The sequence below is a fragment of the Mus caroli genome, chromosome X (assembly GCF_900094665.2).
Source record: "Mus caroli chromosome X, CAROLI_EIJ_v1.1, whole genome shotgun sequence".
NCBI lineage: Eukaryota > Metazoa > Chordata > Mammalia > Rodentia > Muridae > Mus > Mus caroli.
In genome coordinates this window covers 104,788,580-104,801,429 of record NC_034589.1, presented here as the reverse complement: position 1 = coordinate 104,801,429, position 12,850 = coordinate 104,788,580, and the positions used below count along the sequence as shown (strand labels likewise).

Below are 12,850 nucleotides of genomic sequence, written 5' to 3'. Positions count from 1 at the left end.
AGAGAGAGAGAGAGAGAGAGAGAGAGAGAGAGAGAGAGAGAGAGAGAGAGAGAAATAGTAGTACAAGGAAAAAAAGGCAGTGTTTCTCATTTCATGAAGATAAATAGTGTAGTGATCTCAGCCTTCTTATGTTTCAATTTACTTGGTATAGGGGGCATTTGGGGATTTAATTGATTTTTCTCTAGTTAGGCCAAAAAGGGCTGTAAAGTATTTTTACCTTGGCTGAATTGAATTCCTGGAAATGTTTTCCTCATCCAGGCCATGCAATACAGGAGTATTGGACCAGCCCTTAACTTGGTTCTGCTAGATGTACCCACAGATCTCCTAACAGCTGGATGCCCCTTTACACCAAACGTGCTCTGCCAGTGCATGTGTGAACATGAAAAAAATGCCTGAGGCAGGCTATGTTTCCACCAAATGTTTCCAGTGATCTGAAATGTTTTCCAGTAATCTGTCAGACTAAAGTAATGTGTACTTAAGGGTCAGGTATGGAATGCTGTTCCTGCGTGACCTGGATATACTGGTTTCTTCCTAGAGGGCCAGTTGGAGGCCTCCAGATGGAATCAACCCGCACTTTCTTCTGTAGTTATTCCTGTATTTCCCAGCTAAGCAGACCTGTATTTGTGAATTGCATCTAGATTACAACCAGTTTCCTAGGCCCACACTGATTCTTAGGATATTTACTTGCCCAGTTATTAGAGAAGGGGAGACTTTGGAGTTTGAAGATAATAAAAATACGTATTTTTCTGCTCTCTGGTCCAATGTTTTGACTGTAAAACTGCAAAGTAGGCTTGTAATTCAATGTCTGCTCGCTATGCCAGTTGCTGATCTCATTTTTACTTTCTTTTTTCATTCTCCTCCCTCCCTCCCTTGCTCCCTCGCTCCCTCCCTCAGTCCCTTCCTTCCCAGACTTCCATATTGTGCACCTATGAAATTCTCAGACTTTCTTTCTTTCTTTCTTCCTTTTTTTTTTTTTTTTTTTTTTTTTGCTTAAACCTCTGCTGAAGGAGATGCTCTCTTCTGCTGTGTTAGGGTCAGATTTCTAATGGAAAGTTCAGCATTCCTGAATTCTGCCTCATCTCTGTCTAATGTTTTCTAGTACTCTCCCTTACCTTTTTATGTCATCATTGCCACTACAGGGAAATTAATGTTCTGTTGTAGATTGGAGGAGAAAGAGGAAAAGTTTAGGTATCTTTCTTCCACCATCTTCCTGTTTAGTTTTGAAGGATATAGCTATATTAAAAAAAAATAAATGGTTAAAATAGTTTTCCCTTTCAGTACATTATAACTGTATTCTCATTTGAAATATTTTCTGAAATGAAACTATTATCCTCCTCTGTCTGTCTGTCTGTCTGTGTGTGTCTCTCTCTATACACACACACACACACACACACACACACACACACACACACACATATATAAAACATGTTTGTAACTTTCATTAAATTTGGTAATTAAGGAGTTCTTCTTTCTCCCCTGGAATTCCAGTTGTTCATACATGTTAGGCCACTTGAATATTCCCACAGTTCACTGATGCTCTGCTCTTTTGCATCTTTGTTTAATAGTCTCTTTCATTTGGAGTAATGTCTATTACTCTGTCTTTACCAATCACCTTGTCTGCTATCTTTGTATATTTAGTTTATTTTAACCTCATTTTCAGTATTCAGTTTTAGATATTTGGTGAGTCTTTTTTTAAATCTTCTGTCTCAACTTTTTAATATTTGGAGTACTGTTATAGCTCTTAAAATTTTTGTCTGTAAATTCTAACATGTCAGTTCTGGAATCAGTTTTAATTTTTTATTCATTGTACTTTCCTGCTTTTCTTGTATGATTGCTAATTTTGGACAACATGGCAAAAATAGTGAATTTTATATTGGTGGATATTGGGTACTTTTCTATTCCATATAAATATTCTAGACTTTTGGTCTAGGCATCAGTTAAATTTGGAGAAGCAGTAATAGTTGTATATCTTTATTATAGAGAGTTTGTTAGAGAAGACTACAGCAGTGTTTAATCTCAGGCTACTTACCAGTTAGGCAGAATTTCTATCAAAAACCTTATAGAACTTTCAGTGTTTTCCAGTAAAGCTGATAGAAGCATAATATTCCCCAATTTGCATCGTTTCTGAAGTTTTTTCCCTAGTTGTATTTTTGTTACTATGTGTGTATACCATGAAAATGAATTATATCTAAAAAGAACAAAGATTCTTTAAAAGTACAAAACTTATGTTTAAAATTTATACTATAAAAATTATAACCAATATAATCAAAGTATTCTTCAAATATTATGTTCCAAAATTGAGAACGAATGAATCGTAATACTTGTGAAAATCTGTGGACACTACCATGTAGTAGTTCTGAGTTTAATCCAATCTTTTCATATATTTCTTCTGAAGATAAAAGGTTTTCCTCATTTGTAGAAATACTAAATACTTGAAAGAAATCATTGTAGATTTTTATAATTTTCTGTTCTCTTCTACCATCCAATTCATACTCAGTCTTCTGACTGTGTGTTGGTCTCTGTGTATGGCACTCTGTCTCCTTAATTAGATCTACAGGCTGTCTCCTCCTTACCTGCACAGCAGCCAGAACACACCCAAGGTGGTATGTTGGGCATTCATGCTGCACGCCTGATTTCTTGCCCATCTCCTAGAGGTCATTTTTCTCTGCTAGCTTTGTTAGTTTGTGTTTTATATATTGGTTTTTCAGTTGCAAAGTGTGGATAGGTCTGAGGAATTTTTTTTTTGGGGGGGGGGTGTTTCGAGACAGAGTTTCTCTGTGTAGCTGTGGCTGTCCTGGAAGTCACTCTGTAGAAAAGGCTGGCCTTGAACTCAGAAGTTCGTCTGCCTCTGCCTGCCAAGTACTGGGATCAAAAGGTGTGCACCACCATGCCCCCGGCTTTTTTTTTTCTTTCTTTCTTTTTTCTTTTTAAAGACAATGCCCTGTACAGCCCAGGCTCCTTTGGGAACTGATATGTACCCAAAGATAACCTTAAACTCTTGATTTTCCTGCTTCTACCTTCCAATGCTGGTGTTATAGGTATGTGACACTTTACCAAGCTTATTTGATATTTGTTTTTAAATGACACATAAAGCATAAAATTTGTTCATATTAATGATATGACTTGTAATGCATTAATAGAGATATACATTATATAATTTTAATGTAGGTTAAATATATCACCTCAGATACCTATATCATTTATTTAAAGTGAAACATTCAAAATCCTCTTCTAGGTGTTTGTCATTATCTGTAGTCACACTTGTCTGTGGTAGCATACCAGAGATTGTTGCTCCTACCCAACTGTAACTAATCAGAATTACCCATCTCCCTTCCTCTCCCCACTACACGTCCTTATGTCTCTTACCCCAGAATCAAATAAGAGGTCCTTCTTAATTTTATGATTTATTAAGTCTGTTTTATTAAAATACTCATTATTTTTTATTTTCCTATATTCATTGTATATGGTAGTAGGTTTCATGCAAATATGTAATATACATTGATCATATACCCCCAAATTCACTCTCCCCTTTCTCATCATTTCTCTTCCAGCTACTTCCTTTGTTCCCCTAGACAATTTTGCATGTCTCATTTTTAATATGAAATTTCTGTTTTTGCAAATGTGTTCTATTACAAGTTAATTATTTGGATTATCTGAAGCCCTGAAATATTTTAGCAGATTATATTTTTTCTTTTTTGTTTTTTATTAAATAGGATCAAATTTAGTGCTACTCCCAAACTTATTCTGGCTGCCCTTTAACTTGTTACAGTCCTCCTGCTTAAGCATAAAGAGTTGAGAGAATAAATTAACATTATTTTTTATCTGCTGTTATTACCTATCATCTTTAGTTTCAGTGTTTTCGGTAATAAAAGATTTTACAAATTATTTTTCTCTATTAGGAAAATAGGTTTTTTTTGTTTTGTTTTTGTTTTTGTTTTGTTTTATTTTTTGTTTTTCGAGACAGGGTTTCTCTGTGTAGCCCTAGCTGTCCTGGAACTCACTCTGTAGACCAGGCTGGCCTCGAACGCAGAAATCCGCCTGCCTCTGCCTCCCAAGTGCTGGGATTAAAGGCATGTGCCACCATGCCCAGTTTAGGAAATTCTTTTTGAGAGTTTACTTGCTGTCCTAAAAGTGGTAAGGATAGTTTACTCAAAGTATTACATACATGATTTGGTATTTTAAATTAGTAATATGTTACTATGAAGTTATATTCTATCACAGTTTCATTATAGAAACAATCAAATATTCATAGATAATTTGATGAAGATTTCTGATACCTAAGCCATTATCATAACAGTGATTGCTTACATTGAATTTTTACTTTACTGACATCATTATATAATGCAGAAAACCTTTGCTTATTGAGTCGATTAACTAACACACAACTTCCCCTTTGTGTTTTAGCTGTATATACAAACCTTTGCATCTTAGGGTCTAACTGTCTAACAACATTCTATAACTCTCTTCTTTTCTTGCCCATTTAAAACACTACAGGCAAACTCCTGCTACCTTAAGTGTTTTCCCTCTCTTTCATTACTAACAAAATCCCAGTTCTGAAAGTTTGGTACATAGTGATTAACAAAAAATAAAAACTACTATAGAATGAAAAATCTGTCTGAAGATTATCTTTGTATTTCTTTCTGAGTTTCATCCACGAGCGTCTATACCACTCTTGCTCCTCCCTTCAAATTTGCATCTTTTAAAAGGATTTTGTGGTTCTTTATATATTCAGTTAACTGTACAGAATATAAATACTGTTTTTCCTAAGTGTTGATAAACGGAACATTATAAAATTATTGATGCTTTCATATTTTGAAGCAATCTAAATTCTGTATTTTCAAATAAATTTCTGTATCCATTTAGGATTTGCTTTCTCATATGCTTCACATGGACCCACATCAGCGTTATACTGCTGAGCAAGTATTAAAGCACCCTTGGATAACCCAAAGAGAACAACTGCCGCGCCATCAGCCAAACTCAGATGAGCCACCACAGGTTGTTATAGTAAAACCAATACATGCTTAATATGCAGTGAAGCTCTCATGTTACCCACTGATGTTTCTTAAATAACTATGTAAAGTAGCTTTATTTTTTGAAAATTTTTTTGTACCTTTCATGAACTCTTAATGTTTTTATGATATCTTTTTTAATTAGAGAAAAATCATCTTTTTTTTTTTTTTTGGTTTTGGTTTTTTGGTTTTTCGAGACAGGGTTTCTCTGTAGCCCTGGTTGTTCTGGAACTCACTTTGTAGACCAGGCTGGCCTCGAACTCAGAAATCCACCTGCCTCTGCCTCCCAAGTGCTGGGATTAAAGGTGTGCGCCACCACACCCGGCTAAAATTCTATAGGTGGACCCTTTGATGTCTTTTCTTTTTCTTTTTCTTTCTTTTTTTTTTTTTTTTTTTGGTTTGGGGTTTTTTTTTTTGTTTTTTTGAGACAGGGTTTCTCTGTGTAGTCCTGGCTGTCCTAGAACTCACTCTGTAGACCAGGCTGGCCTTGAACTCAGAAATCTGCCTGCCTCTGCCTCCTGAGTGCTGGGATTAAAGGCATGCGCCACCATGCCCGGCTGAAAATCATCTTTTAACTTATATAAATTTCCTAAAATAATGGGTTTTATAGTGACAGTTTATTATATACATATGATATATTTTGATCATACATACTCTCTTATGCCCCCTAATATCCTTGTCTCTTATCTCCCTTATCTTGCTCTATATCAGTAATGGTAATAGTACCTTTGTCTTTTTATTTATTTTTTTTGTTTTTATTTTAATTTTTCTTAATTTTCTTTTTTATTAATCATTCCATTTGTTTTTATCTCAAATGATATCCCACTTTCTGGTTACCCCCTCCACCAACCCCCCATCTCACATCTGCCCTCCCCACTCCCGTTTGCCTGTATGAGGGTGCTCCCCACTCACCCATACTCTCCTGCCCCACTACTCCAGCATCCCCCTATACTGGGGCATCAAACTTCCCTGGGACCAAGGGCTTCCCCTCCCTGCTCTGCTACCGATGTATATGGTAAAACAAAGATGCCATATATGAGAAAAAGTGTGTAGCATTTGTTTTTAGAGTCTAGGTTATTTTGTTTAACATGACTGTTCACCTCCTATGCATTTTATTGTGACACAATTTTGTTCTTTTTTTTTTTTTTTTGATCAACTAAAATTTCTACTGTGTAAATATTTCAAACTCTATCTCCATCCATCCATCCATCCGTCCAGGCAACATGGTTGGTTCTTTGTCTTGGGTCCTTGCTACAGGAGCTTATATAAAAGGGTACATTTCATAGAGAGAGGTCTTGTCTTTTTATTATGAAATACTTTTTACCTCAGAGATTGATACTGAACTTGTAATGTGTTGTCATTATTTTAGGAAGCAGTGGCAGCACCATATTCTGTCTTGGCTCGGAACCCAAACAGGCATCATCCCATCCTGGAGCCTGTTACTGCTTCACGTTTAGCTCAGAGGCGTAACATGAAAAAGCGAACATCAACTGGCTTGTAAGAGTCTTGTGCTCCTCAGTCCTCAGCTAACTGGATGAAGAGAAATTTAAATGTGTGTTGTGGGTTGGCTTTTTCTTTTTTGTCTAATCGCATATCAAAGGTATTTTGTTTCCTGCCACATTACTTGAATATTCTGTTTAAGCCTCTTTTGGAGAGGTTGGAATTTTAAACAAACATACATAGGTCCATAATATTCATACTATGTCATTACAGTAGTCTCCAAACNTTTAACTNTATAATTGATGTCCACAAGGTCTTAACTTNTCTGTACATTAACTTTCCAAATTCCTTTCAAACAAAGTTAACCTGTTTTTTATTGTTTTACACAAAAATGGTTTAGGAATTCATTCATACTAATCAAGATGATTAGTTCTTTTCATATGTTATAATGCTAAATAATATCAGTATTTTAACATCGTTTCCTAAAAAGGAACTTTTGTTCTTAAGAGAACAACAGAAGTATTCTAATAGCTTGTGCATAGCCAAAGCACTNCATTCATTTGAGTCTGTTTAGATACTAAGTGTAGTCAAAGTAGTTTGGTGCCTGAGCAAAATACATTCGTGCTAATATATGAATTCCTGATATGATTGGTGCCAAAGTTTTGATAGATTAATTAAATCACTAATAATTTGTGCAGACAGATTTGTATATTATCCATAAGTGACTTCAACTAGAGAAAGGTTCCATATGGCTTCTAATGTTTTACAGCTAATACAATTGTAGTGAAAGTGAAAATGTTTTTATNCAAAGGTTTCATGTTGGTGTTGTAATCTCCTAAAAATGTCATAGCTAAGCCTTTGAATATGCACTTCATGGTGTTGATGCGATCTTGGTGTTACCTAAGCTGACTTTGAAGTTAACCAATTGAATTTAACCATCGTCTTTCCCCTTTATAAGTGAAGCTACTCTGTTGTATTCCTGATTTCCATGTGGTTTGAGCTACAGTGTAGCATATTGANCTACCTTGAATCCTATGGTGATGTAGTTGAAGTTTTATTATAGTGGACTTGTGCACTTAGCACATATGATACAATATAATGTATTTCAGTAAGCATCAGACAATTCTATATACTTCAAGAAAATAATTTCACATTTTAAAAAGGAAACAATATTAATGGTTGACACAGAAATTTGAGCACATTTAAAAATCATTTATAATAAACTGGCCAAATTGGTATTATTAAATTTATGATTCAGAACCAGTGTNTAATGTGTATTATTTTCTTCAAATGCTGAAAATTTTAAAAGTCATTTTATATTGTTAAGGAAAATATCATTAACTACTACTACTGACAGAATTCATGAATGTAAACTGGAGGATATCAGTTTTGTTTAGTGTGTGCTAGGTGTACTATTTGCTNAGTTCAGAGAGAACTGATTACTNAGTGTGTGATTTAGACTAGGAGACATGTAATGTTGGAATTTAATAAAACAAACTGTATGTATTCTCTTCAAACTGTAAGTGATCTTTATCCATGCACAAATATCTGTTTCCTACATGTGATATATAAATTCTGTATTCTTACTTGAAGTGTCTTTTTTAAAATGATTGGACAATATTAAACAACAGCTGATCTGATACCACACAACAGCATCATTTAGTCTTGGTGTAGTATTTTGTCTTTGGTGTTTCAATTTGGTTAATTTTCTCCTTTTCTTTTTGTTTTATTGCAATAAGTACTTGCATTTAAACAGTTGTATTCCTACATTCAAATTCGTATGCTCCTGTCATGATCTTCTTTGTGCTGTTACACATCCTTACCAGTTGATTTGTTGAAGTCAAAAACATTAGTTTGGTTTTGACTTTTTAGGACACATACTATGTCTGTATGTGCTTTCCAGCTAATTAGAGAAAATGAACCTGGAAAATGAAAAGTGATAATAAAAATACCTTTTAGCCTTTGTGTAAACAATGTGTTAAAAACATCATAATTTTCATTTAGTTCACTCGGAGAGTGGTGTTGTACAGCCTGATATGAAAGAACATTAAGGATTAACCAGTGAATATGCTTTCTCATTCCCCAGTGAGTATTGACTCTACAAAAGATACAGGCATGCTAGTGCATTTGCCTAATTGTGGAGTAGAGAGACAACATTACTGTAGAAGAAAGCCCTGGCTACACCCTTGTTTTGCAGAAGTGGGATGCCTACCATGTCTTTTTATTCTAGAATAAATTTGAATGGAAGGAGTGAAGGTTCAAATATTTATAAATGAGTGTCCAGTTAAAACAAACTTTCAGTAAGACTTTAGCATACTATAGTTCCTAATGGATTCATGATCACTTATTTTGTACTCTTTGGTAGTATTTAACAGCAGCCCATTTTTGAGGTAAAACTTTGAGGTATTTTACTGTTCTGGATGGAGAGGACATTGAACTTATTTTTCTCAAAGAGAAAAACATTAGGTCTGCTAAGGTAGACTAAGAATCCATTATCTGGAAGTGGATATTAACATATTAGGAAACCATTTGCAAGAAAAGTAGAAAGTGGTGCTGATGCCTGATTTTCTGTTCTCAAACTTTTAATCTATTTTGTTAGGGATGCGTAATTTTTTATTATCTGTTTTTGTTTTTTGTTTTCTGATTTCCTGGTATTGACCCGGGGTAGGTTGGAGTGATTTCATTTGTTTGGCAACCCACAAAGTTAACAGATGCTTGGTGTTTGTTTCCCCACTGAAACCTGTTAAAATAATAACTGCCCATAGAAATTCATTTGTAACACTTGATTAATAGTATCCTAACTAGAAGAGACCCTTAATATATAAAGAAAACAACAGCTTACTGCCTGAAGGCACACTGGGAAATTGTATTTTAAATTAGGCAGTTTGTCCATTCATTCTCTTCATCTGGATTTCTAAACCCTTCTACTATCCTACTTGACTACCTCACAACAGTTTTTCACCATTAAGACTTACCAAATCCTCAGAAGGATTCAGTGTTCCAAAAGGACTTTACTCTTTTCTTTTTTTCAGAACAAGATTTCCATCTCAGAACAGTAGAGTTCAGCTAACAAAACAACAAAAGCTGTAACACTAAATTAATGCACATTTTCTTATTAGTGGATAGTGGAGAATTAGCACTTTCCAGTGAAGAATGCTATTAAGCAAATGCGTTTCTAGTTGCAGGAGTTACAATCAAATCAAATGCAATTAGTTTTAAATTCAGTTTTTGTTGAATTCTCTGGATTAAAGAATATACTCAGAAGTTCTCAGATTCAAGCCATTCAGTAAAATGTCTCCTAGTTGTAGAGTTCCTTTTTTCCATGCATTCTATACTTTGTCTAATATATTCCAAGCTTTTTTATATAATGAAAATATACCTCTCTATAACAGAGTGTTGTAGAGGGAGAAAGGTATTGGTGGTCATTTCTTTACATGTTGTTACATTCAAATTTATCTGTATTTTCATTTCTCACAATAAGTAGTGAATACCATAAGGACTTTTATTCAACCCATAATTGTATTAATAGAGAAAAAAAGCAGAAAAATTCAAATGAAAGCTGTACATGGATCTATACTCTCTGTCTAGATTTTAGGATCCAGAGATCATTTTATTACATTATTTTACAGTAATAATGCAAGCTGCAATAAATCCAGATTTTATAATTATGATTAAATTTATTTAGTGGTTGTTTTTTTTTTCCTTTTCAGTGCTTCTTAAGGAAGTTTTCGTGTTTATCTTGAGATCAGTGATTGCTTAGATGATTTGAATGATTAAGTACTGTGTTACCTGTAGGACCGTAAATCCATTCATAGTGATCGTTTGCCACCTCTATTATGCTCATGGAGTCACTATTCCTGCTTTTAGTGTTATAATCGAATGGAGTCTAGTCTATAATTTGTATACTATGATACTGTTTGATAATCAAAAATTCAGTATGATAGCTAATATGTGGAAGTCCTCTACACAGTATATCCTATATTATGAGCACATGTTTCTTTGAAATATGAAGAAAATTACAAAAGAAAACTACTTTTGTAACAAAAAAATTTAAGATTGCCTTCATTATATTAGAAAATAATTATGTTTCAGTTACTTGTTAGCAAAAAAATTTGAGATAAATGTACAGAAGTCTATGTCTCTGTACATATACCAAGTAAAGGCTTATTCTATATTCCTGTTTCTAAACCACAGCCAGCACAGTCTTGGGAATGACTGTTTTGCTTGTTCTTTGTTGAGTTATAATTATTAGTTATTCTTGGAAAATAGTTTTTAAACATCAAGTTTTACGTGGGACAATTCTAGAGAGTATATCAATATGTATATATATTAATATTTGACATTTGACCAATTTGTTGCCATTTTCCTTTTATCAACTAATATTGCTCAGATTATATTTTCTCACTTAAAATTTGTTGTTTCTAAAACTGATACACACTACTTATAGCAAAAGTATAAGCTTTTCTTACTATAGTAAAATTATTTTGAATACCAGGAAGTAATCTAGGAAGAAATTGGCACTTTCAAAAGTTATACATAAACTTTTAATTAAATATCCAAACCTGAGCATGGCTGGTGAATGAGAATTTATCTTGTATTATCTCCCATAATATAAATGGGAAAAATAGTATGTAGCAAAACAGAAGTAATATTACTGGTCATGTGTTAGCCAGGATTTATGCAAAGAGCATAGTTTGCCACTGCCATATTTTTAAAAAAATCATTTTCTGACACTTCCACTTAGTAATTCTTGTAGCTATTGTTCTGATTTAGACATTAATAGTCACTAGAACATCACTGCACTCCTCAACAGAAATGCTGGTAAATAGAGATTGTATATAGATTCACTTCACAGATACTTAAAAATCTAAAATCTGGGGCTCAATTGGTAAGAGTACCCGACTGCTCTTCTGAAGGTCCGGAGTTCAAATCCCAGCAACCACATGGTGGCTCACAACCATCCATAATGAGATCTGACTCCCTCTTCTGGAGTGTCTGAAGATAGCTACAGTGTACTTACATATAATAAATAAATAAATCTTAAAAAAAAATCTAAAATCTGAAATTGAAGGAGAAATTTCCCCAGGTTTCTATAAGCTGTATTTTTCATATTATACATTTTATACCATTATTTATTTTGTAAATATTTTCTTTAAAACGCTGTTCCTTTTGACATGTTTTCATTCATTATACTACATTTTTCATTGTGTGAGATCATATTTAGTAGTGCATTCTACAGTGTTCTTTTACCTCACAGTGCTTCTAAAGAAATCACTATCCTTTTGAATTTACAACATGCCAAAGATGACCTAAAGTTATATTTATTTTTCTTCCTGTTAAAACTGTGAGCAACAATTATCAAGAAATTATGTTAAACTACTGGCATTCTCTGGGTACTAAATAAAAAGGCTGTAACTTTCTAACATTTTATATTTGACCTTGCTTGATCATTTATGGATGTAAACCTGCCTCTTTTATTAAATACATAACTAAATTATATAATTCATTGAGTGGGGATAGGGAGATAGAGAGGGAGAAAGAATATGAATGTGTGTTTATACACAAGGTTGGGTGCCAAATATAGTAGGAGTTTAAAAATACATGCTCCTTGATATTTTCAAAACTATTATTTTTCTTATAAGATTCTTCTAGCATCCGTATAAAATGAAATAATACAACAAAACAGGCATGAAAATGTACAATCCTTTAGACCTCCTCAAGAGAATACATTTATCTGCAAGGTAAAGTGACAGGTTCTTCTGCAGTAGGAGCATGAATCTATTTGTCTCCAAGAGCTGACCAATTCTTTTATGCTTAGAAGAAATAAAAAAGAAAATTTAACTGAAAAAGAATTCATCGTATATGACATTATAACAACTTGTACATACGTAAAAGTTCATATGTGGCAATCAAAATCTTCACATACCTCTTATTTCAGCGTCTTGGAAGTAAGCATTGCACACCCCAGGTTAATCTGAGGAAGTATGTAGAAATTGCGTTCCCCCTGGCTGTCTTCAATCAAACAAACAAACAAACTCTGCTTTTGTTTCTCTTATGTAGAATAAGAGAGAACATTTTTAGTCAGTAGTTCCTGGAAAAATTTTAGGCCTAGCAATCTAAGTGTTTTAATCTTTGTGAAAGGATAAAACAACCAGGCTGCAGTTTGTTGTCTCATTGATTCCCTTGGTGTCCTCCTTTTTACTTCAAACAGATTTATTAAAGATGCTGCCGGCCTGTTTCTGAAGGTACAGCTCATATTCTTTATAGGATTGTTGTGGATCACAGAACCTCCTCTACCCAATCACAGAGCAGCCTTCCACTTTGAAGTCCCTTCCTTCCTTCCTTCCTTCCTTCCTTCCTTCCTTCCTTCCTTCCTTCCTTCCTTCCTTCCTTCCTTCCCT

General features: G+C 34.0%; 1 protein-coding gene across 4 annotated transcripts in view; it reads left to right on the top strand.

Moving 5' to 3' along the window:
• Window positions 1-8,087, top strand: part of Rps6ka6 (ribosomal protein S6 kinase A6) — a 140,460-nt gene extending 132,373 nt beyond the window's left edge. For all 4 annotated transcript variants that reach the window (XM_021153084.2, XM_029473708.1, XM_029473709.1 and 1 more), the window contains 2 exons: window positions 4,864-4,995; window positions 6,379-8,087. In XM_021153084.2, coding sequence (XP_021008743.2) covers window positions 4,864-4,995; window positions 6,379-6,510 — 264 coding nt within the window. In that variant the 3' untranslated portion in view covers window positions 6,511-8,087. The remainder of the gene's footprint in view (window positions 1-4,863; window positions 4,996-6,378) is intronic.
• Window positions 8,088-12,850: the final 4,763 nt, after the last annotated feature.